This window comes from Phyllobates terribilis, unplaced genomic scaffold, assembly GCF_046119375.1.
Source record: "Phyllobates terribilis strain yellow unplaced genomic scaffold, ASM4611937v1 Scaffold_13__5_contigs__length_258822181, whole genome shotgun sequence".
In the NCBI taxonomy this organism is placed as follows: Eukaryota; Metazoa; Chordata; class Amphibia; order Anura; family Dendrobatidae; genus Phyllobates; species Phyllobates terribilis.
Window position 1 is genome coordinate 178,332,319 of NW_027362773.1, and position 24,876 is coordinate 178,357,194.

A 24,876-nucleotide genomic window follows, 5' to 3' on the forward strand; every position below is an offset into this window, starting at 1 on the left:
GTCCATATTGCATATGGGGAATTAATTAGGACGAAACTAAATTGTACGCATAATACTGCGTTTGATACGGTGGCCAGTAAAGCTTGTGACAGACTGGCAAAAAAGAGGTTATCCTGACTAGAACCTTAAAAAGAATCATACAAAATGGTATCTAGCCTAAAACGTAAGGATCTTCTCAAAAATAAGGGGTGAAAAAAAAAGATTTGGGATGTGAAACTTCCAGTGTAACATTCTCTACGACTTAAAGTCCGCAGTATAACAAAGCGGTGTCCACTATAAAGAAATCCATACCAATGTTACACCAGGATCCGGGGCTTAATAAAATTCTTACCAAGGATATTGGGTTTGTGGCTAAGAAAGCCCCCACGTTGGGTACCACCCTGCCCCCCAGTCTTTTCCCGAGTGACGAGCATCGGCATCGGTCCTTTCAAATGCGGAGTGAGCCGCAGTAAAGTGTGTCCACACGCAGTGAAGAAGGAGACTTTTACTTCACTACATAACAATCGTATGTACAAAATACATGACTTGCACGCCCCGGGTTATATACCTTGTTGAATGAATTACATGTAAGATCCAATACATTGGTTGTACTACCGGCCCTTTAAAAGTACGGATTAGAAGACACATATCCGATGCGGTTAATCCTTTGGCCACAAATATTTCAGCAGCGTCAAAACACTTCCGAACGTTCCATAAAGGGGAAGTTTCGGCACTGAAATTTCAAGGCAGAAAAAAGGAAAGTGTATAGACCTATCCGGGGGGGAGACCACAGACGTAAACTGGACAGACCAAGATTAAGACTGCACGTCGAAACGCGTAGGTCGAGACAGCTGTGATCCTTGTGTGAACTAAGACTTATTATGGCGGTAGCAATATTTTTTAATTGCTCAATAAAAGTTATGTTTTATTCAAGTTTATAGCCTGATCCTCCTATTTTCTCATTCATGAACCAGGCTGCTCTGGCTGGATCCGAGTGAGGCTGAGACTGCACCACACCCCAATGGTGAGCAGACTTTATTTACTTTTTTTTTTATTGCGTCCACCTGAGCGTGATTCTTCTCAGTATAAGTACAGCTGTTTTGTGAAGACCTCAGAGGTTTGAGTGAGAACATTAGGGACCGAACAGCATCATGAAAACCAAGGAGCCCACCAGACAGGTCCGGGATAAAGATGAAGACCAAGGAGCACACCAGACAGGTCAGGGATAAAGATGAAGACCAAGGAGCCCACCAGACAGGTTAGGGATAAAGGTGAAAACCAAGGAGCCCACCAGACAGGTCAGGGATAAAATTGTGGAGAAGAGGAAAACAGGGTTAGGTTGTAAAAAAAAATAGCCTAAGCTCTGAACATCTCACAGAGCACTGTACAATCCATCATCCAAAAATGGAAGGAGTATGGCACAACTGCAAACCTACCAAGACATGGCCGTCCACCTAACCTGACATCCCAAGCAAGGAGAGCATTAATTAGAGAAGCAGCCAAGATTCACGAGGCTTATCTGGGTTTACGTACAGTCATGGCCAAAAGTTTTCAGACTGACTGGCTCTCTTAGTCGCTGTTTCTATGGTCACTGACAGACAATTATAAATATTCTGTGCGTTATTACATTTTATTGACAAATGCATGAAGTTTCTGTGACACCTCAATATTCCCAGTGCTGCCCCTTATTCTCCACACTCCTGCCCCTTATCCTCCACACTCTTGCCCCTTATCCTCCACGCTTCTGGCCCTTATCCTCCACGCTTCTGCCCCTTATTCTCCACACTCCTGCCCCTTATTCCTCCACACTTCTGCCTCTTATTCTCCACACTCCAGCCCCTTATTTCCCACACTCCTGCCCCTTATTCTCCACACTTCTGCCCCTTATTTTCCGCACTCCTGCCCCTTATTCTCCTCACTCCTACCCCTTATTCTCCTCACTCCTACCCCTTATTCTCCACACTCCTACCCCTTATTCTCTACACTCCTGCCCGTTATTCTCCACACTCCTGCCCCTTATTCTCCACACTTCTGCCCCCTTATTCCTCCACACTCCTGCCCCTTATTCTCCACACTTTTGACCCTTATTCTCCACATTCCTCCCCCTTATTCTCCACGCTCCTGCCCCTTATTCTCCACACTTCTGCCCCCTTATTCCTCCACACTCCTGCCCCTTATTCTCCACACTTCTGACCCTTATTCTCCACATTCCTCCCCCTTATTCTCCACGCTCCTGCCCCTTATTCTCCACACTTCTGCCCCCTTATTCCTCCACACTCCTGCCCCTTATTCTCCACACTTCTGACCCTTATTCTCCACATTCCTCCCCCTTATTCTCCACGCTCCTGCCCCTTATTCTCCACACTTCTGCCCCCTTATTCCTCCACACTCCTGCCCCTTATTCTCCACACTTCTGACCCTTATTCTCCACATTCCTCCCCCTTATTCTCCACACTCCTGCCCCTTATTCTCCACACTTCTGCCCCCTTATTCCTCCACACTCCTGCCCCTTATTCTCCACACTTCTGACCCTTATTCTCCACATTCCTCCCCCTTATTCTCCACACTCCTGCCCCTTATTCTCCACACTCCTACCCCTTATTCTCCACACTCCTGCCCCTTATTCTCCAGACTTCTGCCCCTTATTCTCCAGACTTCTGCCCCTTATCCTCCACACTCCTGCCACTTATTCTCCACACTCCTGCCCCTTATTCTCCACACTCCTGCCACTTATTCTCCTCACTCCTACCCCTTATTCTCCACACTCCTACCCCTTATTCTCCACACTCCTGCCCCTTATTCTCCAGACTTCTGCCCCTTATTCTCCAGACTTCTGCCCCTCATTCTCCACACTCCTGCCACTTATTCTCCTCACTCCTACCCCTTATTCTCCACACTCCTACCCCTTATTCTCCACACTCCTGCCCCTTATCCTCCACACTCCTGCCACTTATTCTCCACACTCCTGCCCCTTATTCTCCACACTCCTGCCCCTTATTCTCCACACTCCTGCCCCTTATTCTCCACAGTCCTGCCCCTTATTCTCCACAGTCCTGCCCCTTATTCTCCGCACTCCTGCCCCTTATTCTCCGCACTCCTGCCCCTTATTCTCCGCACTCCTGCCCCTCATCCTCCACACTCCTGCCCCTCATCCTCCACACTTCTGCCCCTCATCCTCCACACTTCTGCCCCTTATTCTCCGCACTCCTGCCCCTTATTCTCCACACTCCTGCCCCTCAGCCTCCACACTCCTGCCCCTCATCCTCCACACTCCTGCCCCTCATCCTCCACACTCCTGCCCCTCATCCTCCACACTCCTGCCCCTCATCCTCCACACTCCTGCTCCTCATCCTCCACACTCCAGCCCCTTATTACCCACACTCCTGCCCCTTATTTCCCACACTCCTGCCCCTTATTTCCCACACTCCTGCCCCTTATTCTTCGCACTCCTGCCCCTTATTCTCCACGCTCCTGCCCCTCATCCTCCACACTCCTGCCCCTCATCCTCCACACTTCTGCCCCTCATCCTCCACACTTCTGCCCCTTATTCTCCGCACTCCTGCCCCTTATTCTCCACACTCCTGCCCCTCAGCCCCAACACTCCTGCCCCTCATCCTCCACACTCCTGCCCCTCATCCTCCACACTCCTGCCCCTCATCCTCCACACTCCTGCCACTCATCCTCCACACTCCTGCTCCTCATCCTCCACACTCCAGCCCCTTATTACCCACACTCCTGCCCCTTATTTCCCACACTCCTGCCCCTTATTTCCCACACTCCTGCCCCTTATTCTTCGCACTCCTGCCCCTTATTCTCCACGCTCCTGCCCCTTATTCTCCGCATTCCTGCCTCTTATTCTCCACACTCCTGCCTCATCAGAGACTGGGACTGCTGCCTAGTGCCTCCCCCATGCTTTATACTGCAGCTGTTCTTCTAGACCCAGTTATAGTAAGTGGTCCAGTTGCGGGCGACTGGTGGGGGCCATATCGGGTAGCCACAACCATGGAAGTCATAAACTATTTGTGGTTGATCTTCATATTAGAAATGACTTGGCGAACACAGATGTATTATCAATATCGGAGATTACTCCAGATATTAACCCCGTGGGTAGCAGGAGATGCTGGAGCCTGGTCCAGGCGGTCAACGCCTCCTCTGCTTTTCCCGTAATTCAGAGAGAATCGTAGCGCTCATTCACTTAGCGCCGTCATTCTGGTAAATGATGTATCGAAGCTTTTTGTGGGACTTTCATCCTGTAGAAAGGAAAAAAAAAAAGAGGAAGGAACTGACAATAAGAGGTGGCCTTTCCTGCAGCCATGTGACCTTGGGCAGACGTGCGGCTCCACGGGGCAGCATGACATCATCCTATGACATCACTCATCATGGATTAGTGCACCGCGCGGCAGACACAGATCCGTCTTCTGAAATAGTCACGTCAGTAATGATCTCACCGGACTGGCTGGGCGCACGCCGCCACCTGTCAGTGCCCATTCCTCCGCTCGCTCAGTCCTGACCATTCTTGTTGACAAGAAAACTGCATTTTCCTTAAAAATAATCTTCTCTGTCAAATACGATAAAAGCTGCAGAAAGCGAGGACGGGGAATCGCTGTGGATTAACGGCGGGATGTGGGACCGGCTGCGTCCTGCTATACGACAGGAGGATTCCCACAGGCGCAGATCCAGGAGGGAGCGCCAATTATAACAATCAGAGCGGGGGGCAGTGACGGGGTTAACCCCAGAGACGCCGAGAAACACAACGTAGCAATGTGAGCAGAGATTACAGTAAAATCAATGGGACCCGGCCGGTGCTGGATTATCAAGCATTCCGGATTATTCAACAGTCCTAGAAAAGTCCATAAACCTAACGACCATCTCCAGGAGCCCAAAAACGCTGAGAAACTCCATAAACTTCTACCCATTCTCTGCCCCAACCTCTGCGCTGGTGAAATGCTGATTTCTTTGCAGTCGTGTGATCAGAGGTGAAGGAAAATCAGATTCCTCATTAAAAGGAATTTTCTTGCACCATGTGACCAAAATGATACATTGTCGCAATGCACTTGGTACATTCATGCGTATGGAGTGGAGCTGAAGTTCTCTGTGCTGCGGGAGGTGCACATGCGGAAACTTTGGAGGGGTTTTATACGGACCCCCCCTCTTTATGCTCCAGATCCTGACAGACCCTCATTGATCACAAAGTGAAGACATCTTGATTTTTTGGGATTGGCATTATACAGTGAAGGAAATAAGTATTCGATCCCTTGGTGTTTTGGTAAGTTTGCCCACTGACAAAGACATGAACAGTCTATAATTTTAAGGATAGGTTAATTTTAACATTGAGAGATAGAATATCCCCCCAAAAAATCAAGAAAATCACATTGTATAAATTAGATACATTTATTTGCATTTTGCAATGAGAAATAAGTATTTGATCCCCTACAAACCCTTATAAGTTCTGGCTCCTAATCAACTCGTTACCTGCATTATAGACCGCTGTCTTACATAGTCACCCGTATAAAAGACTCCTGTCCACAGACTCAATTAATCAGTCAGACTCTAACCTCTACAACATGGGCAAGACCAAAGAGCTTTCTAAGGATGTCAGGGACAAGATCATAGACCTGCACAAAGCTGGAATGGGCTACAAAACCATAAGTAAGACGCTGGGTGAGAAGGAGACAACGGTTGGTGCAATAGTAAGAAAATGGAAGAAATACAAAATGACTGTCAATCGACATCGATCTGGGGCACCATGCAAAATCTCACCTCGTGGGGTATCCTTAATCATGAGGAAGGTGAGAGATCAGCCTAAAACTATACGGGGGGAACTTGTTAATGATCTCAAGGTAGCTGGGAACACAGAAAACCATTGGTAGCACATTACGCCTTAAAGGTTTAAAATCCTGCAGTGCCCACAAGGTCCCCCTGCTCAAGAAGGCACATGTGCAGGCCCGTCTGAAGTTTGCCAATGAACACCTCGATGATTCTGTGAGTTACTGGGAGAAGGTGTTGTGGTCAGATAAGACAAAAATTGAGCTCTTTGGCATTAACTCAACTCGCCGTGTTTGGAGGAAGAAGGATAAGTACAACCCTAAGAACATCGTCCCAACCGTGAAGCATGGTGGGGGAAACATTATACTTTGGGGGTGCTTTTCTGCAAAAAATGTATTTCATTTATACAATGTGATTTTTTTTGGGGGGATATTCTATCTCTCAATGTGAAAATTAACCTACCCTTAAAATTATAGACTGTTCATGTCTTTGTCAGTGGACAAACTTACAAAAACAGCAAGGGATCAAATGCTTATTTCCTTCACTGTATAAAGCAACAATGTATCAATCTGCACAGTAACAACACAGCAATGCACGAGCGTTACCGAGCTGCAACTCGTGACTGCGACACAAAAACCGAGTGGTCAGATTTCATGTGATTTTCTGTTCTATGAGATTCGTCACCTTCACTTCCTGGATCAGGGCGAGATTAATCAGCTGACTGAATGCCTGGCCGACCGCGGTCAGGACCTGGTTAATGGAGGCCTTCATCGCTGCCAGGGCATCCTCCTCATCTGTCTGTGTGCACCTGGAATACAATTCAGGGTTCAGTGAAGGGGTAAAAGTAGAAATATCACGAGAAGTAAAGCAGCGGCACCGGCGAGGGGGACAGCGCCACTTCACATCATCCAATCACAACACAGTTCTCCATAGACGCAGCTTTAGGCCTCCTTCACATGTCCGTATAAAACCGCTACTGGAAAAAACAGTACCGTGTCATCAGTGTTTTGGATCAATGTGCAAAAAGAAAGGTGGCGCTCACCGTCCATTGAAAGATCCTTTATTCAGCAAAAATGAAAACATGAATGCAGGAGAGTAATGAACTCGCAATGGTCCATTAAGTGTTCCTAACTCTCCTGCATCCATGTTATCATTTTTGCTGAATAAAGGATCTTTCAATGGACGGTGAGTGCCACCTTTTTCTTTTTTTGCACATTTTTCGGATTGACTCCATTGTGGTGTTACACCCTAGATCCCTATTGTCTGGTAGAATAATACATCCATAAGTAACAGGACATTGAGGTGGATTTGTGGCATATGGTGCCGGTATGTTTCCCATTGTGTCGTCAGTGTTTTCTGCTATGGCAAAAGAAAAAGAAATGACAAAGCTTCTCCTGTACTTTGCACTGTTAGACATGTGCAGCACACGGATGACACATGGATTATACACAGACCCATAGACTTGTATTGACCCTGGTCATGTGAGCAGCCCCATAGCTTATAATGGGTGGGTGAGGAATTCGAGGAAAGAAGGCGGACGGCCCGTCCACGACATGCGAACCCTGGTCATCCTAGACATGTGAGCCGCCCCATAGCTTATAATGGGTGGGTGAGGCATTAGAGAAAAGAAGGCGGACGGCCCGTCCAGGACATGCGAACCCTGGTCATCCCAGACATGTGAGCCGCCCCATAGCTTATAATGGGTGGGTGAGGCATTAGAGAAAAGAAGGCGGACGGCCCGTCCAGGACATGCGAACCCTGGTCATCCCAGACATGTGAGCCGCCCCATAGCTTATAATGGGTGGGTGAGGCATTAGAGAAAAGAAGGCGGACGGCCCGTCCACGACATGCGAACCCTGGTCATCCCAGACATGTGAGCCGCCCCATAGCTTATAATGGGTGGGTGAGGCATTAGAGAAAAGAAGGCGGACGGCCCGTCCAGGACATGCGAACCCTGGTCATCCCAGACATGTGAGCCGCCCCATAGCTTATAATGGGTGGGTGAGGCATTCGAGGAAAGAAGGCGGACGGCCCGTCCACGACATGCGAACCCTGGTCATCCCAGACATGTGAGCCGCCCCATAGCTTATAATGGGTGGGTGAGGCATTCGAGAAAAGAAGGCGGACGGCCCGTCCACGACATGCGAACCCTGGTCATCCCAGACATGTGAGCCGCCCATAGCTTATAATGGGTGGGTGAGGCATTCGAGGAAAGAAGGCGGACGGCCCGTCCACGACATGCGAACCCTGGTCATCCCAGACATGTGAGCCGCCCCATAGCTTATAATGGGTGGGTGAGGCATTTGAGAAAAGAAGGCGGACGGCCCGTCCACGACATGCGAACCCTGGTCATCCCAGACATGTGAGCCGCCCCATAGCTTATAATGGGTGGGTGAGGCATTCGAGAAAAGAAGGCGGACGGCCCGTCCACGACATGCGAACCCTGGTCATCCCAGACATGTGAGCCGCCCATAGCTTATAATGGGTGGGTGAGGCATTCGAGGAAAGAAGGCGGACGGCCCGTCCAGGACATGCGAAGGGGCCTAGAGACACCGGAGTGACTTCAGACGCGGCGGCAGCCTCTGCGATCATCGTCATGGACGGTTTTGGTGGCAGAACTTGGCTTTCTACAATTCTCCGTCCAGAGATGAGAACGACACTAATTTTACGTAAGTAAGTTGCCCCCCCATATATGTGAGTGCACCCCAATAGTAAAGCTACGGGACAGTGACGCAATGAAGCGCACACACAGCAGTAACATTTCTCTGTTCAGCCGGACGTGGCGCCCCTCACAGGAATATTGGGGCAGATTCACTACTGCGTTGGTGCTCAGAGAGTGTAAGCCGACGTTTTACCGCACGGCGTCCAGTCCTGTCCATTATGTGTTTATTACAGTGTTGCAGAGAGAGTGTTTTACGATGAGGGATAAAATAGGACAAGTTTGCCAAACCGCGGCGAAATTTAGGCGAAAGCCAGTGAAGAGGTGGCGAGGAGTCCGGACACGGGCGTCACATCCAGCTGAGGTTTTTTTTTCGGGCGGTCTCACCTAAATTCAGTAAATCTGCACGTTCCTGTGACTTGTTCTTACCTTTCGGTGATTTCTGTAAGTTCGGAACATTTCTCCATTAATAAAGTTTCATACTGCGGACGAATAAAAGGGACATTTGTTATCGGCCTGATTTAAAGGGCCGGCAGGGCGGATAATGCTGCTAAGATGCATAAACATTAAGCCCGATGTCCTGTCTGACCATAAATATCAGCGGATCTATAAATACTTGACGGTGTCAGCAGAACATTCACATTACGCACCCAGCGAGTCAATCGTCCACATCCGGAAAACATATTTTTCATCTGCCGCGATGTGATTGTGCTCACTTTCCTCTAAAACGACTTCATTAAAAGTTATTACGCTGTTCTGAACCTGATAACACATTATTTTTTCCCATAATTTATGTCGATCCCAAGCAACTATTACCGGGATAAGTGCGGGAGAGTGGAGAGGCGGCGAGGAGAATCTACGCAGCGAATGTGATGGATCCGACCTCTGGAAATTACAAGTAGATAATGCAGCTTCTATTTTACGTTTCTAAGAGGAAACATTGTAACTATCCAAAGTCATTCAATTATCACAATAAACAATCTTCTGCCGCGAGATCCCTACAATTAACTAACGGCCGCCAGCGCCCCGACGCCCTGAATGCAAATCGAGTCCTGTCGAGGCGATACGGAAAATCACGGCGGCGCTATGTTCTCTCTGCTCGAGGTCTCAGCAAATGGTACAAAAGTTTAGATGGGAAAGAAAATAAAAGAAGAAGAGCTAAAAGGACCGAGAGCCCAAGAGAGGACACGAAAATTACCTTCATCATCCTCATCATCGTGTAATAGGACGTCAGACGTGTCCAGGGCTGGAGGTTTTGTCTGTTCTGTCCTCCGATGATGATGATCCCGTAATGACATTATACACACGACGATGACGACGCGTCACCTATCTATTATATTATTACCAATCTATAACACGACGGATCTGCGTCTTCTTTCCATTTTACTGTCTGACAGATTTACTACTACACAAACTACAGCAAGTTAAAGCGATGTTCTAGGTTCCATTTTTGGGCGCAAAAATATAAAATGAGGTCCATCCTTTTTGTTAACGTGTTTGTATACACAGGCGTCTATAAATGCTGGTCATAATAAAGGTCTCCTGAATTGTCATTGTCTACTATATCAAGGTAGCTCACCCAATAACAGGAAGGAAGAGAGGAGCAGAGGAGGAGAGGAGAAGGAGCAGAGGAGAAGGAGCAGAGGAGGAGAGGAGCAGAGGAGAAGGAGCAGAGGCGAGGAGAGGAGCAGAGCAGAAGGAGCAGAGGCGAGGAGAGGAGGAGCAGAGGAGAAGGAGCAGAGGAGGAGAGGAGCAGAGGAGAAGGAGCAGAGGAGAGGAGGAACAGAGGAGAAGGAGCAGAGGAGAGGAGGAACAGAGGAGAAGGAGCAGAGGAGAGGAGGAACAGAGGAGAAGGAGCAGAGGAGAAGGAGCAGAAGAGAAGGAGCAGAGGAGGAGAGGAGCAGAGGAGGAGAGGAGAAGGAGCAGAGGAGAGGAGGAGCAGAGGAGAAGGAGCAGACGAGAGGAGGAGCAGAGGAGAAGAGGAGCAGAGGAGAAGGAGCAGAGGAGAAGGAGCAGAGGCGAGGAGGAGCAGAGGAGGAGAGGAGAAGGAGCAGAGGAGAGGAGGAGCAGAGGAGAAGGAGCAGAGGAGAAGGAGCAGAGGAGGAGAGGAGCAGAGGAGAAGGAGCAGAGGTGAGGAGAGGAGGAGCAGAGGAGGAGAGGAGGAGGAGAGGAGCAGAGGAGAAGGAGCAGAGGAGAGGAGAAGGAGCAGAGGAGAGGAGGAGCAGAGGAGGAGAGGAGAAGGAGCAGAGGAGAGGAGGAGCAGAGGAGAAGGAGCAGAGGAGGAGAGGAGCAGAGGAGAAGAGGAGCAGAGGAGAAGAGGAGCAGAGGAGAAGGAGCAGAGGCGAGGAGGAGCAGAGGAGAAGGAGCAGAGGAGAGGAGGAGAAGGAGCAGAGGAGGAGAGGAGAAGGAGCAGAGGAGAGGAGGAGCAGAGGAGAAGGAGCAGAGGAGAGGAGGAGCAGAGGAGGAGAGGAGCAGAGGAGAAGGAGCAGAGGAGAGGAGGAGCAGAGGAGGAGAGGAGAAGGAGCAGACGAGAGGAGGAGCAGAGGAGAAGAGGAGCAGAGGAGAAGGAGCAGAGGAGAAGGAGCAGAGGAGGAGAGGAGCAGAGGAGAAGGAGCAGAGGCGAGGAGAGGAGCAGAGGAGAAGGAGCAGAGGCGAGGAGAGGAGGAGCAGAGGAGAAGGAGCAGAGGAGGAGAGGAGCAGAGGAGAAGGAGCAGAGGAGAGGAGGAACAGAGGAGAAGGAGCAGAGGAGAGGAGGAACAGAGGAGAAGGAGCAGAGGAGAGGAGGAACAGAGAAGAAGGAGCAGAGGAGAAGGAGCAGAAGAGAAGGAGCAGAGGAGGAGAGGAGCAGAGGAGGAGAGGAGAAGGAGCAGAGGAGGAGAGGAGCAGAGGAGGAGAAGGAGCAGAGGAGAGGAGGAGCAGAGGAGAAGGAGCAGAGGAGAGGAGGAGCAGAGGAGAAGAGGAGCAGAGAAGGAGCAGAGGCGAGGAGGAGCAGAGGAGAAGGAGCAGAGGAGAAGGAGCAGAGGAGAGGAGGAGCAGAGGAGAGGAGGAGAAGGAGCAGAGGAGAAGAGGAGCAGAGGAGAAGGAGCAGAGGAGAAGGAGCAGAGGAGAGGAGGAGCAGAGGAGAGGAGGAGCAGAGGAGAAGGAGCAGAAGAGAAGGAGCAGAGGCAAGGAGGAGCAGAGGAGAAGGAGCAGAGGAGAGGAGGAAAAGAGGTGAAGGAGCAGAGGCGAGGAGGAGCAGAGGAGGAGAGGAGAAGGAGCAGAGGAGAGGAGAGGAGGAGCAGAGGAGAGGAGGAGCAGAGGAGAAGGAGCAGAGGCGAGGAGGAGCAGAGGAGGAGAGGAGAAGGAGCAGAGGAGAGGAGGAGCAGAGGAGAGGAGGAACAGAGGAGAAGGAGCAGAGGCAAGGAGGAGCAGAGGAGAAGGAGCAGAGGAGAGGAGGAGCAGAGGAGAGGAGGAGCAGAGGAGAAGGAGCAGAGGAGGAGCAGAGGAGGAGAGGAGCAGAGGAGAAGGAGGAGAGGAGAAGGAGCAGAGGAGAGGAGGAGCAGAAGAGGAGAGGAGAAGGAGCAGAGGAGAGGAGGAGCAGAGGAGAAGGAGCAGAGGAGAAGGAGCAGAGGAGGAGAGGAGCAGAGGAGAAGAGGAGCAGAGGAGAAGGAGCAGAGGCGAGGAGGAGCAGAGGAGGAGAGGAGCAGAGGAGGAGAGGAGAAGGAGCAGAGGAGAGGAGTAGCAGAGGAGAAGGAGCAGAGGAGAGGAGGAGCAGAGGAGGAGAGGAGCAGAGGAGAAGGAGCAGAGGAGAGGAGGAGCAGAGGAGGAGAGGAGAAGGAGCAGAGGAGGAGAGGAGGAGCAGAGGAGAAGAGGAGCAGAGGAGAAGGAGCAGAGGAGAGGAGGAGCAGAGGAGGAGAGGAGAAGGAGCAGAGGAGAGGAGGAGCAGAGGAGGAGAGGAGAAGGAGCAGAGGAGAGGAGGAGCAGAGGAGAGGAGGAGCAGAGGAGAAGGAGCAGAGGAGAAGAAGCAGAGGCAAGGAGGAGCAGAGGAGAAGGAGCAGAGGAGAAGGAGCAGAGGAGAGGAGGAACAGAGGAGAAGGAGCAGAGGTGAGGAGGAGCAGAGGAGGAGAGGAGAAGGAGCAGAGGAGAGGAGGAGCAGAGGAGAAGGAGCAGAGGCGAGGAGGAGCAGAGGAGGAGAGGAGAAGGAGCAGAGGAGAGGAGGAGCAGAGGAGAGGAGGAACAGAGGAGAAGGAGCAGAGGCAAGGAGGAGCAGAGGAGGAGAGGAGAAGGAGCAGAGGAGAGGAGGAGCAGAGGAGAGGAGGAGCAGAGGAGAAGGAGCAGAGGAGAAGGAGCAGAGGCAAGGAGGAGCAGAGGAGAAGGAGCAGAGGAGAAGGAGCAGAGGAGAGGAGGAACAGAGGAGAAGGAGCAGAGGCGAGGAGGAGTAGAGGAGGAGAGGAGAAGGAGCAGAGGAGAGGAGAGGAGGAGCAGAGGAGAGGAGGAGCAGAGGAGAAGGAGCAGAGGCGAGGAGGAGCAGAGGAGGAGAGGAGAAGGAGCAGAGGAGAGGAGGAGCAGAGGAGAGGAGGAACAGAGGAGAAGGAGCAGAGGCAAGGAGGAGCAGAGGAGGAGAGGAGAAGGAGCAGAGGAGAGGAGGAGCAGAGGAGAGGAGGAGCAGAGGAGAAGGAGCAGAGGAGAAGGAGCAGAGGCAAGGAGGAGCAGAGGAGAAGGAGCAGAGGAGAAGGAGCAGAGGCGAGGGGGAGCAGAGGAGAAGGAGCAGAGGCGAGGAGGAGCAGAGGAGAGGGGGAACAGAGGAGAAGGAGCAGAGGAGAAGGAGCAGAGGAGGAGAGGAGCAGAGGAGAAGGAGCAGAGGCGAGGAGAGGAGGAGCAGAGGAGAAGGAGCAGAGGAGGAGAGGAGGAGGAGAGGAGCAGAGGAGAAGGAGCAGAGGAGAGGAAAAGGAGCAGAGGAGAGGAGGAGCAGAGGAGGAGAGGAGAAGGAGCAGAGGAGAGGAGGAGCAGAGGAGAAGGAGCAGAGGAGAAGGAGCAGAGGAGGAGAGGAGCAGAGGAGAAGAGGAGCAGAGGAGAAGAGGAGCAGAGGAGAAGGAGCAGAGGCGAGGAGGAGCAGAGGAGGAGAGGAGCAGAGGAGGAGAGGAGAAGGAGCAGAGGAGAGGAGGAGCAGAGGAGAAGGACCAGAGGAGAGGAGGAGCAGAGGAGGAGAGGAGCAGAGGAGAAGGAGCAGAGGAGAGGAGGAGGAGAGGAGAAGGAGCAGACGAGAGGAGGAGCAGAGTAGAAGAGGAGCAGAGGAGAAGGAGCAGAGGAGAAGGAGCAGAGGAGGAGAGGAGAAGGAGCAGAGGAGGAGAGGAGCAGAGGAGGAGAAGGAGCAGAGGAGAGGAGGAGCAGAGGAGAAGGAGCAGAGGAGAGGAGGAGAAGAGGAGCAGAGAAGGAGCAGAGGCGTGGAGGAGCAGAGGAGAAGGAGCAGAGGAGAAGGAGCAGAGGAGAAGGAGCAGAGGAGAGGAGGAGCAGAGGAGAGGAGGAGAAGGAGCAGAGGAAAAGAGGAGCAGAGGAGAGGAGGAGAAGGAGCAGAGGAGAGGAGGAGCAGAGGAGAGGAGGAGCAGAGGAGAAGGAGCAGAAGAGAAGGAGCAGAGGCAAGGAGGAGCAGAGGAGAAGGAGCAGAGGAGAAGGAGCAGAGGAGAGGAGGAACAGAGGAGAAGGAGCAGAGGCGAGGAGGAGCAGAGGAGGAGAGGAGAAGGAGCAGAGGAGAGGAGAGGAGGAGCAGAGGAGAGGAGGAGCAGAGGAGAAGGAGCAGAGGCGAGGAGGAGCAGAGGAGGAGAGGAGAAGGAGCAGAGGAGAGGAGGAGCAGAGGAGAGGAGGAACAGAGGAGAAGGAGCAGAGGCAAGGAGGAGCAGAGGAGAAGGAGCAGAGGAGAGGAGGAGCAGAGGAGAGGAGGAGCAGAGGAGAAGGAGCAGAGGAGAAGAAGCAGAGGAGGAGAGGAGGAGCAGAGGAGAAGAGGAGCAGAGGAGAAGGAGCAGAGGAGAGGAGGAGCAGAGGAGGAGAGGAGAAGGAGCAGAGGAGAGGAGGAGCAGAGGAGGAGAGGAGAAGGAGCAGAGGAGAGGAGGAGCAGAGGAGAGGAGGAGCAGAGGAGAAGGAGCAGAGGCAAGGAGGAGCAGAGGAGAAGGAGCAGAGGAGAAGGAGGAGAGGAGGAACAGAGGAGAAGGAGCAGAGGTGAGGAGGAGCAGAGGAGGAGAGGAGAAGGAGCAGAGGAGAGGAGGAGCAGAGGAGAGGAGGAGCAGAGGAGAAGGAGCAGAGGCAAGGAGGAGCAGAGGAGAAGGAGCAGAGGAGAAGGAGGAGAGGAGGAACAGAGGAGAAGGAGCAGAGGTGAGGAGGAGCAGAGGAGGAGAGGAGAAGGAGCAGAGGAGAGGAGGAGCAGAGGAGAGGAGGAGCAGAGGAGAAGGAGCAGAGGCGAGGAGGAGCAGAGGAGGAGAGGAGAAGGAGCAGAGGAGAGGAGGAGCAGAGGAGAGGAGGAACAGAGGAGAAGGAGCAGAGGCAAGGAGGAGCAGAGGAGGAGAGGAGAAGGAGCAGAGGAGAGGAGGAGCAGAGGAGAGGAGGAGCAGAGGAGAAGGAGCAGAGGAGAAGGAGCAGAGGCAAGGAGGAGCAGAGGAGAAGGAGCAGAGGAGAAGGAGCAGAGGAGAGGAGGAACAGAGGAGAAGGAGCAGAGGCGAGGAGGAGTAGAGGAGGAGAGGAGAAGGAGCAGAGGAGAGGAGAGGAAGAGGAGAGGAGGAGCAGAGGAGAAGGAGCAGAGGCGAGGAGGAGCAGAGGAGGAGAGGAGAAGGAGCAGAGGAGAGGAGGAGCAGAGGAGAGGAGGAACAGAGGAGAAGGAGCAGAGGCAAGGAGGAGCAGAGGAGGAGAGGAGAAGGAGCAGAGGAGAGGAGGAGCAGAGGAGAGGAGGAGCAGAGGAGAAGGAGCAGAGGAGAAGGAGCAGAGGCGAGGAGGAGCAGAGGAGAAGGAGCAGAGGCGAGGAGGAGCAGAGGAGAAGGAGCAGAGGCGAGGAGGAGCAGAGGAGGAGAGGAGAAGGAGCAGTGGAGGAGAGGAGATGGAGCAGAGGAGAGGAGGAGCAGAGGAGAGGAGGAACAGAGAAGAAGGAGCAGAGGCGAGGAGGAGCAGAGGAGAGGAGGAGAAGGAGCAGAGGAGAGGAGGAGCAGAGGAGAAGGAGCAGAGGAGGGGAGGAGCAGAGGAGAAGGAGCAGAGGAGAGGAGAAGGAGCAGAGGAGGAGAGGAGAAGGAGCAGAGGAGGAGAGGAGAAGGAGCAGAGGAGAGGAGGAGCAAAGGAGAGGAGGAACAGAGGAGAAAGAGCAGAGGCGAGGAGGAGCAGAGGAGGAGAGGAGCAGAGGTGAGGAGGAGCAGAGGAGGAGAGGAGAAGGAGCAGAGGAGAGGAGGAGCAGAGGAGGAGAAGGAGGAGAGGAGAAGGAGCAGAGGAGGAGAGGAGAAGGAGCAGAGGAGGAGAGGAGAAGGAGCAGAGGAGAGGAGGAGCAGAGGAGAGGAGGAGCAGAGGAGAGGAGGAACAGAGGAGAGGAGGAACAGAGGAGAAGCAGAGGCGAGGAGGAGAGGAGAAGGAGCAGAGGAGAGGAGGAGCAGAGAAGAGGAGGAGCAGAGAAGAGGAGGAGCAGAGGAGAGAAGGAGCAGAGGAGAGGAGGAGCAGAGGAGGAGAGGAGAAGGAGCAGAGGAGAGGAGGAGCAGAGGAGAGGAGGAGCAGAGGAGAAGGAGCAGAGGAGAGGAGGAGCAGAGGAGGAGAGGAGAGGAGGAGCAGAGGAGGAGAGAAGAAGGAGCAGAGGAGAGGAGAAGAAGCAGAGGAGGAGAGGAGAAGGAGCAGCAGAGGAGAGGAGGAACAGAGAAGAAGGACAGAGGCGAGGAGGAGAAGAGGAGAGGAGGAGCAGAGGAGAAGGAGCAGAGGAGAGGAGAAGGAGCAGAGGAGGAGAAGGAGCAGAGGAGAGGAGGAGCAGAGGAGAGGAGAAGGAGCAGAGGAGAAGGAGCAGAGGAGAGGAGGAACAGAGGAGAAGGAGCAGAGGCGAGGAGGAGCAGAGGAGAGGAGGAGGAGAGGAGAAGGAGCAGAGGAGAGGAGAAGGAGCAGAGGCGAGGAGAGGAGAAGGAGCAGAGGAGAGGAGGAACAGTGGAGAGGGGAAGGAGCAGAGGAGAAGGAGCACAGGAGAAGAGGAGGAGAGGAGAAGGAGCACAGGAGAGGAGGAGCAGAAGAGAGGAGGAACAGAGGAGATGAGAAGGAGCAGAGGAGGAGAGGAGAAGGAGCAGAGGAGAGGAGGAGCAGAGGAGAGGAGGAGCAGAGGAGAAGGAGCAGTGGAGAAGGAGCAGAGGAGAAAGAGGAGAGGAGGAAGAGAGGAAAGGAGGAACAGAGGAGAAGGAGCAGAGGCGAGGAGGAGAAGAGGAGAGGAGGAGGAGAGGAGAAGGAGCAGAGGCGAGGAGGAGGAGAGGAGAAGGAGCAGAGGCAAGGAGGAGGAGAGGAGAAGGAGCAGAGGAGAGGAGGAACAGAGGAGAAGGAGCAGAGGCGAGGAGGAGGAGAGGAGAAGGAGCAGAGGAGAGGAGGAACAGTGGAGAGGGGAAGGAGCAGAGGAGAAGGAGCACAGGAGAGGAGGAGGAGAGGAGAAGGAGCACAGGAGAGGAGGAGCAGAAGAGAGGAGGAACAGAGGAGAGGGGAAGGAGCAGAGGAGAGGAGGAACAAAGGAGAGGAGAAGGAGCAGAGGAGAGGAGGAGCAGAGGAGAGGAGAAGGAGCAGAGTGTCACGGGTGTGTCAGAGGTGACAGACAGTCGCAATGGAGTTGGTTGCAGGAGATCTCTACATTTGGCATTGTAGACATCTTCTTAGAGGCACTCTCTAGAACCCAGCAGCTACCTCCCTCTGGCTAATTAGGTCCCTGGCCTGGGTGTATAAATACCTGGTGTGTCTGAGAGGGAGGTGCCGGCGATATTCATTACTACTTGTGAGGCTTTAGCAAGAGAAGTACTTCGTCCTCTCTGGAGCTTGAGGCCGTGTGCGCATTTGTCTGGAGTCATCTAAAGCTAAGCAATCTCCCCCTGTTTGTCTACCCTTGTTGTCTCTAGAGTTTAGTGGGGATCGACTAGTGCTCATTTTCCCCCTTCCCTAGCCTTAGCCATACGCCAGGGAAAGTAAGGGCGAGGCACGCGTACGGCGTGAAGAGCCAATATAGGGACAGTAGCTGAGATAGTGTGACACTAGACCAGACTAGGAGGTCTCCCCTTCCCCTTGAGTCTGGGCTCCCTTTCCCTCTTCCCTCTGTGTTGCACTAAGTCTTTCCCACACCTTGCGTGACACAGAGGAGAGGAGGAGCAGAGGAGAGGAGGAGAAGCAGAGGAGAGGTGGAAAGGAGAGGAGGAGCAGAGAAGAGGAGGAGAGGACAAAAGGAGCAGCAGAGAAGAGGAGAGGACAAAAGGAGGAGGAACAGAGGAGAGGACAAGAGGAGGAGCAGAGGAGAGGAGGAACAGAGGAGAGGAAGAGAGGAGAAGGAGCAGAGGAGAGGAAAGAAAAGAGTAAAAGAGAGGAGAAGGAGCAGAGGAAAGGAGGCACAGAGGAGAGGAAGAAAAAAGTAAAAGAGAGGAGAAGGAGCAGAGGAAAGGAGGCACAGAGAAGAGGAAGAGAAGAGTGGAGGTGAGGAGAAGGAGCAGAGGAGAGGAGGAGCAGATGAGAGGAGGAGCAGAGGAGAAGGAGCAGAGGAGAAGGCGCAGAGGAGAGGAGGAGCAGATGAGAGGAAGAGAGAAGGAGCAGAGGAGAGGACAAAAGGAGGGGAGGAAAGGAGAACATGAAAAGCAGAGGAGAGGAGGAGCAGAGGAGAGAAGGAGCGGTGGAAAGGAGAAGAGGAATAGAGGTGGAGCAGAAGAGAGGAGCAGAGGGGAGGAGAGGAGACAAGGGGAGGAGAGGAGAAGATGAAAAGCGGAGGAGAGGATGAGTGGAGGAGACAAGGAGTGGAGGAATGGAAGAGAGGAAGAGTGGAAGAGAGGAGGAGCGGAGGAGGAGGGGAGAAGGAGAGGAATGGAGGAGAGAAGGAGCAGAGGAGAGGAGAACAGGAATAGAGGCGGAGCGGAAGAGAGGAGGTGAGGAGAGAAGAAGATGAGAAGGAGAGGAGGAGCGGTGGAGAAGAGAAGAGGAATAGAGGCAAAGCAGAAGAAAGGAGGAGAGGAGCAGAGGTGAGGAGAGAAGATGAGAAGCGGAAGAGAGGAATTCTCCCCATGTGATAGGGGCTCTGTGACCTAGTGCTAAATGGGGCAGAAGTGCGTATGCTCGGCTTTTTCTGGCACTCCTATTGACAAATAATGGGGTGGGGGTCGAGCATGCGCACCTCTGCTTCATTCAGAATAAGGCTGCAGAGCCCGGATTTCGGGAGTGATCAGCAAGAGATCACCTGTCTTACAGGTAGGGTGTAACTTGTTTTTTTTTGGAATAACCCTTTCTCTGATTCTCTGAAGTTCTGTTGTAAGCTGGAGCCTCACTGACAAAACAATGGACACGAGCAGTATAATCCTGATCCTGGTGAGGATGGATGCGGTGATAGAACCAGGCTCATCATTGCTGGATTATCACAGACGAGGTTGGAAAATAATTCAGGCAGAAGACACGATTTTGGCCCTGTTCATCCGCATTGACACCGCAGCACCTCAGTGCACACAGTGTCCGTGCAGCAGCTCAGTGCACACAGTGTCTGTGCAGCAGCTCAGTGCACACAGTGTCCGTGCAGCAGCTCAGTGCACACAGTGTCCGTGCAGCAGCTGAGTGCACACAGTGTCCATGCAGCAGCTGAGCGCACACAGTGTCCGTGCAGCAGCTCAGCGCACACAGTGTCCGTGCAGCAGCTCAGCGCACACAGTGTCCGTGCAGCAGCTCAGTGCACACAGTGTCCGTGCAGCAGCTCAGTGCACACAGTGTCCGTGCAGCAGCTGAGTGCACACAGTGTCCGTGCAGCAGCTGAGCGCACACAGTGTCCGTGCAGCAGCTCAGCGCACACAGTGTCCGTGCAGCAGCTCAGTGCACACAGTGTCCGTGCAGCAGCTCAGTGCACACAGTGTCCGTGCAGCAGCTGAGTGCACACAGTGTCCGTGCAGCAGCTGAGCGCACACAGTGTCCGTGCAGCAGCTCAGTGCACACAGTGTCCGTGCAGGAGTGCTCTCATCCCTCCTTCGCTGCACACAGGATCCCCAGTTATGATTAAGAACCCATGGACGGTTTGTAGCACGTTACAGACTACATGTGTGTATTTTTTTTTTACATTTTTGTACTTTGGATTTTTAATGAATATAATAATTGCCAATTTTATTGAACCTTAGTAGTTTTCCACTGCAATAACACACAGGAATGAGAGAGTGCCTGCAATGACGCCGTGTGTGTGCTCGGCTCCTGCAATGACGTCGTGTGTGTGCTTGGCTCCTGCAAAGACGCTGTGTGTGTGCTCGGCTCCTGCAATGACGCTGAGTGTGTGCTCAGCACGTGCAATGGCGCCGTGTGTGTGCTCGACTCCTGCAAAGACGCTGTGTGTGTGCTCGGCTCCTGCAATGACGCTGTGTGTGTGCTCGGCTCCTGCAATGACACTGTGTGTGTGCTCGGATCCTGCAATGACGCTGTGTGTGTGCTCGGATCCTTCAATGACGCTGTGTGTGTGCTCGGCTCATGCAATGACGCTGTGTGTGTGCTCGACTCCTGCAAAGATGCTGTGTGTGTGCTCGGCTCCTGCAATGACGCTGTGTGTGTGCTCGGCTCCTGCAAAGACGCTGTGTGTGTGCTCGGCTCCTGCAAAGACGCTGTGTGCTCGACTCCTGCAATGACAATGTGTGTGTACTCGACTCCTGCAATGACGCTGTGTGTGTGCTCGGCTCCTGCAATGACACTGTGTGTGTGCTCGACTCCTGCAATGACACTGTGTGCTCGACTCCAGCAATGACGCTGTGTGTGTGCTCGACTCCTGCAATGACACTGTGTGTGTGCTTGACTCCTGCAATGACACTGTGTGCTCGACTCCAGCAATGACGCTGTGTGTGTGCTCGACTCCTGCAATGACACTGTGTGTGTGCTCGGCTCCTGCAATGACGCTGTGTGTGTGCTCGACTCCTGCAATGACGCGGTGTGTGTGCTCGACTCCTGCAATGACGCGGTGTGTGTGCTCGACTCCTGATAAGACGCTGTGTGTGTGCTCGGCTCCTGCAAAGACGCTGTGTGTGTGCTCGGCTCCTGCAAAGACGCTGTGTGTGTGCTCAACTCCTGCAATGACGCTGTGTGTGTGCTCGGCTCATGCAAAGACGCTGTGTGTGTGCTCAACTCCTGCAATGACGCGGTGTGTGTGCTCGACCCCTGCAATGAGGCGGTGTGTGTGCTTGGTTCCTGCTAAGACGCTCTGTGTGTGCTCTGCTCCTGCAAAGACGCTGTGTGTGTGCTCGGCTCCTGCAAAGACGCTGTGTGTGTGCTCGGCTCTTGCAATGAGGCTGTATGTGTGCTCGACTCCTGCAATGACGCTGTGTGCTCGACTCCTGCAATGACGCTGTGTGTGCTCGGCTCCTGCAAAGATGCTGTGTGTGTGCTCGGCTCCTGCAATGACACTATGTGTGTGCTCGACTCCTGCAATGACACTGTGTGTGTGCTCGACTCCTGCAATGACGCTTTGTGTGTGCTCGACTCCTGCAATGACACTGTGTGTGTGTTCGGCTCCTGCAATGACACTGTGTGTGTGCTCGACTCCTGCAATGACACTGTGTGCTCGACTCCAGCAATGACGCTGTGTGTGTGCTCGACTCCTGCAATGACACTGTGTGTGTGCTCGACTCCTGCAATGTCGCTGTGTGTGTGCTCGTCTCCGGCAAAGACGCTGTGTGTGTGCTCGACTCCTGCAATGATGCGGTGTGTGTGCTCGACTCCTGCAATGAGGCGGTGTGTGTGCTCGGCTCCTGCTAACACGTTGTGTGTGAGCTCGGCTCCTGCAAAGACACTGTGTGTGTGCTCGGCTCCTGCAAAGATGTTGTGTGTGAGCTCGGCTCCTGCAAAAACGCTGTGTGTGTGCTCGGCTCCTGCAAAGACGCTGTGTGTGTGCTCGGCTCTTACAATGACGCTGTGTGTGTGCTCGACTCCTGCAATGACGCTGTGTGCTCGACTCCTGCAATGACGCTGTGTGTTCGACTCCTGCAATGACGCTGTGTGTGTGCTCGACTCCTGCAATGACGCTGTGTGTGTGCTCGACTCCTGAAATGACGCTGTGTGTGTTTGCTCGACTCCTGCAAAGACACTGTGTGTGTGCTCGACTCCTGAAATGACGCTGTGTGTGTTTGCTCGACTCCTGCAAAGACACTGTGTATGTGCTCGGCTCCTGAAATGACGCTGTGTGTGTTTGCTCGACTCCTGCAATGACGCTGTGTGTGTGCTCGACTCCTGCAAAGACACTGTGTGTGTGCTCGACTCCTGCAATGACGCTTTGTGTGTTTGCTTGACTCCTGCAAAGACACTGTGTGTTTGCTCGACTCCTGCAATGACGCTGTGTGTGTGCTCGGCTCCTGCAATGAAGCTGTGTGTGCTCGGCTCCTGCAAAGACACTGTGTGTGTGCTCGACTCCTGAAATGACGCCGTGTGTGTGCTCGGCTCCTGAAATGACGCCGTGTGTGTGCTCGGCTCCTGAAATGACGCCGTGTGTGTGCTCGGCTCCTGAAATGACGCCGTGTGTGTGCTCGGCTCCTGAAATGATGCCGTGTGTGTGCTCGGCTCCAGAAATGACGCCGTGTGTGTGCTCGTCTCCTGAAATGACGCCGTGTGTGCTCGGCTCCTGAAATGAAGCCGTGTGTGTGCTCGGCTCCTGAAATGACGCCGTGTGTGTGCTCGGCTCCTGAAATGACGCCGTGTGTGTGCTCGGCTCCTGAAATGACGCCGTGTGTGTGCTCGGCTCTTGAAATGACGCCGTGTGTGCTCGGCTCCTGAAATGACGCCGTGTGTGTCCTTGTCTCCTGAAATGATGCCGTGTGTGTTCTCGTCTCCTGAAATGACGCCGTGTGTGTTCTCGGCTCCTGAAATGACGCCGTGTGTGTTCTCGTCTCCTGAAATGACGCCGTGTGTGTGCTCGTCTCCTGAAATGACGCCGTGTGTGTTCTCGGCTCCTGAAATGACGCTGTGTGTGTGCTCGGCTCCTGAAATTACGCCGTGTGTGCTCGGCTCCTGAAATGACGCCGTGTGTGTGCTCGTCTCCTGAAATGATGCCGTGTGTATGCTCGGCTCCTGAAATGACGCCGTGTGTGTGCTCGGCTCCTGAAATGACGCCGTGTGTGTGATCAACTCCTGCAAAGACGCTGTGTGTGTTTGCTCAGCTCCTGCAATGACGCCGTGTGTGTGCTCGGCTCCTGCAAAGACACCGTGTGTGTGCTCGGCTCCTGAAATGACGCCGTGTGTGTGCTCGGCTCCTGAAATGACGCCGTGTGTGTGCTCGGCTCCTGAAATGACGCCGTGTGTGTGATCAACTCCTGCAAAGACGCTGTGTGTGTGCTCAGCTCCTGCAAAGACGCTGTGTGTATGCTCGGCTCCTGCAATGACACGGTTTGTGTACTCGGCTACTGAAATGATGCTGTGTGTGTTTGCTCGGCTCCTGCAAAGACGCCGTGTGTGTGCTCGGCTCCTGAAATGACGTCGTGTGTGTGCTTGGCTCCTGAAATGACGCCGTGTGTGTGCTCGGCTCATGAAATGACGCTGTGTGTGTGCTTGGCTCTTGCTATGACGCTGTGTGTGTGCTCGACTCCCGCAATGACGCTGTGTGTGTGCTCGGCTCATGAAATGACGTCGTGTGTGTGCTTGGCTCATGAAATGACGCTGTGTGTGTGCTTGGCTCTTGCTATGACGCTGTGTGTGTGCTCGACTCCCGCAATGACGCTGTGTGTGTGCTCGGATCCTGCAATGACGCTGTGTGTGTGCTCGACTCCCGCAATGACGCTGTGTGTGCTCAACTCCTGCAATGACGCTGTGTGTGTGCTCGACTCCCGCAATGACGCTGTGTGTGTGCTCGGCTCATGAAATGACGTCGTGTGTGTGCTTGGCTCATGAAATGACGCTGTGTGTGTGCTTGGCTCTTGCTATGACGCTGTGTGTGTGCTCGACTCCCGCAATGATGCTGTGTGTGTGCTCGGCTCCTGCAATGACGCTGTGTGTGTGCTCGACTCCCGCAATGACGCTGTGTGTGTGCTCGGCTCCTGCAATGACGCTGTGTGTGTGCTCGACTCCCGCAATGACGCTGTGTGTGTGCTCAACTCCTGCAATGACGCCGTGTGTGGCCGAGTGACTGGGGTGCAGGGTGTGATGTAGACCGGACCCCTGGAGGCAGCTCTTGGCCGCCTCTGCTGGAAAGGTTACAGGACCCCTGTGGACCCTACATGGAGTTGTGCGGAGTGATTGATTCCTTGGACACCGCACAGGAGCACTATATCGGCCATGCTGATGTGGACATGATAGGCACTGCGCGCCCCTGTAATGGTGGTCTGGACACTTTCCAGCTTACCTCCTGCATCTGGTCTGTTGACGTTCTGGAGAAGGTGTTGTACTCCTTTATCATGGAGCAGACGTGGCAGTTGGTTCTGATGCTCATACAATGGATCCGTTTCCAGCGGTTCCTCTCCAGCTTCTGCACTATCTTGGTGAGCTCGGTGCTGATGATCCAGGCTCTCCGCAGTAGCATCTCGAGGCTGCTCTGGGTGCTGTCCTGTGAGGTGAACATCAGGTCCGTCTGCGAGTCGTCGTCCACACTGATGGGCTTGGACTGGAGAATGCACATACACTCACACTCCGTCATCAGCAGGAGGTCGTCCATCCACCGCTGTACTGAGTCCACTTGCATCAGGTTCATCCTGCAATAGACACCACATGGCACAGGAAGCGTCACACCAGCCATCGCGACACAGGGACATGAACATTCAGCCGTCATCGGCAGTAAGAGCCACACAGAACTGGGGATTCATTATGGGTGGTTTGGATCATGGCTGGTATGGCAGGGACACCAATGTGTGGGGATGGGATGGAAAATCCCATCCTTTGGTGAGGACAGTTATAGGGAGGGTGTTGGGGCATCGTTAACCATCCTATGATCCAACTAGGGGCAGGTCCAGCCAGCTACAAGTGTGAGCAGAGAAGACGGCCAACTGCACTGGTGGAGCTGGGTGTCTGGGCTGCTACCAGCCACTAGGTGTCAGGGCCAATCCCAACCAGTGGGTGTCAGGGCCAATCCCAGCCTGTGGGCGTCAGGGCCAATCCCAGCCAGTGCGTGTCAGGGCCAATCCCAACCAGTGGGCGTCAGGGCCAATCCCAGCCTGTGGGCGTCAGGGCCAATCCCAACCAGTGGGCGTCAGGGCCAATCCCAGCCAGTGAGCCTCAGGGCCAATCCCAACCAGTGGGCGTCAGGGCCAATCCCAGCCTGTGGGCGTCAGGGCCAATCCCAGCCTGTGGGCGTCAGGGCCAATCCCAGCCTGTAGGCGTCA

General features: G+C 53.7%; 1 protein-coding gene across 1 annotated transcript in view; it reads right to left on the reverse strand.

The window, feature by feature from the left end:
- LOC141173642 (protein inscuteable homolog) overlaps positions 1-24,326 on the reverse strand; it is a 34,802-nt gene extending 10,476 nt beyond the window's left edge. Inside the window, exons 1-3 of the mRNA XM_073657942.1 lie at positions 23,904-24,326; positions 8,834-8,886; positions 6,430-6,553 (exon numbers count right to left, since the gene is read on the reverse strand). Of these exons, the coding sequence (XP_073514043.1) occupies positions 6,430-6,553; positions 8,834-8,886; positions 23,904-24,326 (600 nt within the window). The remainder of the gene's footprint in view (positions 1-6,429; positions 6,554-8,833; positions 8,887-23,903) is intronic.
- Positions 24,327-24,876: the final 550 nt, after the last annotated feature.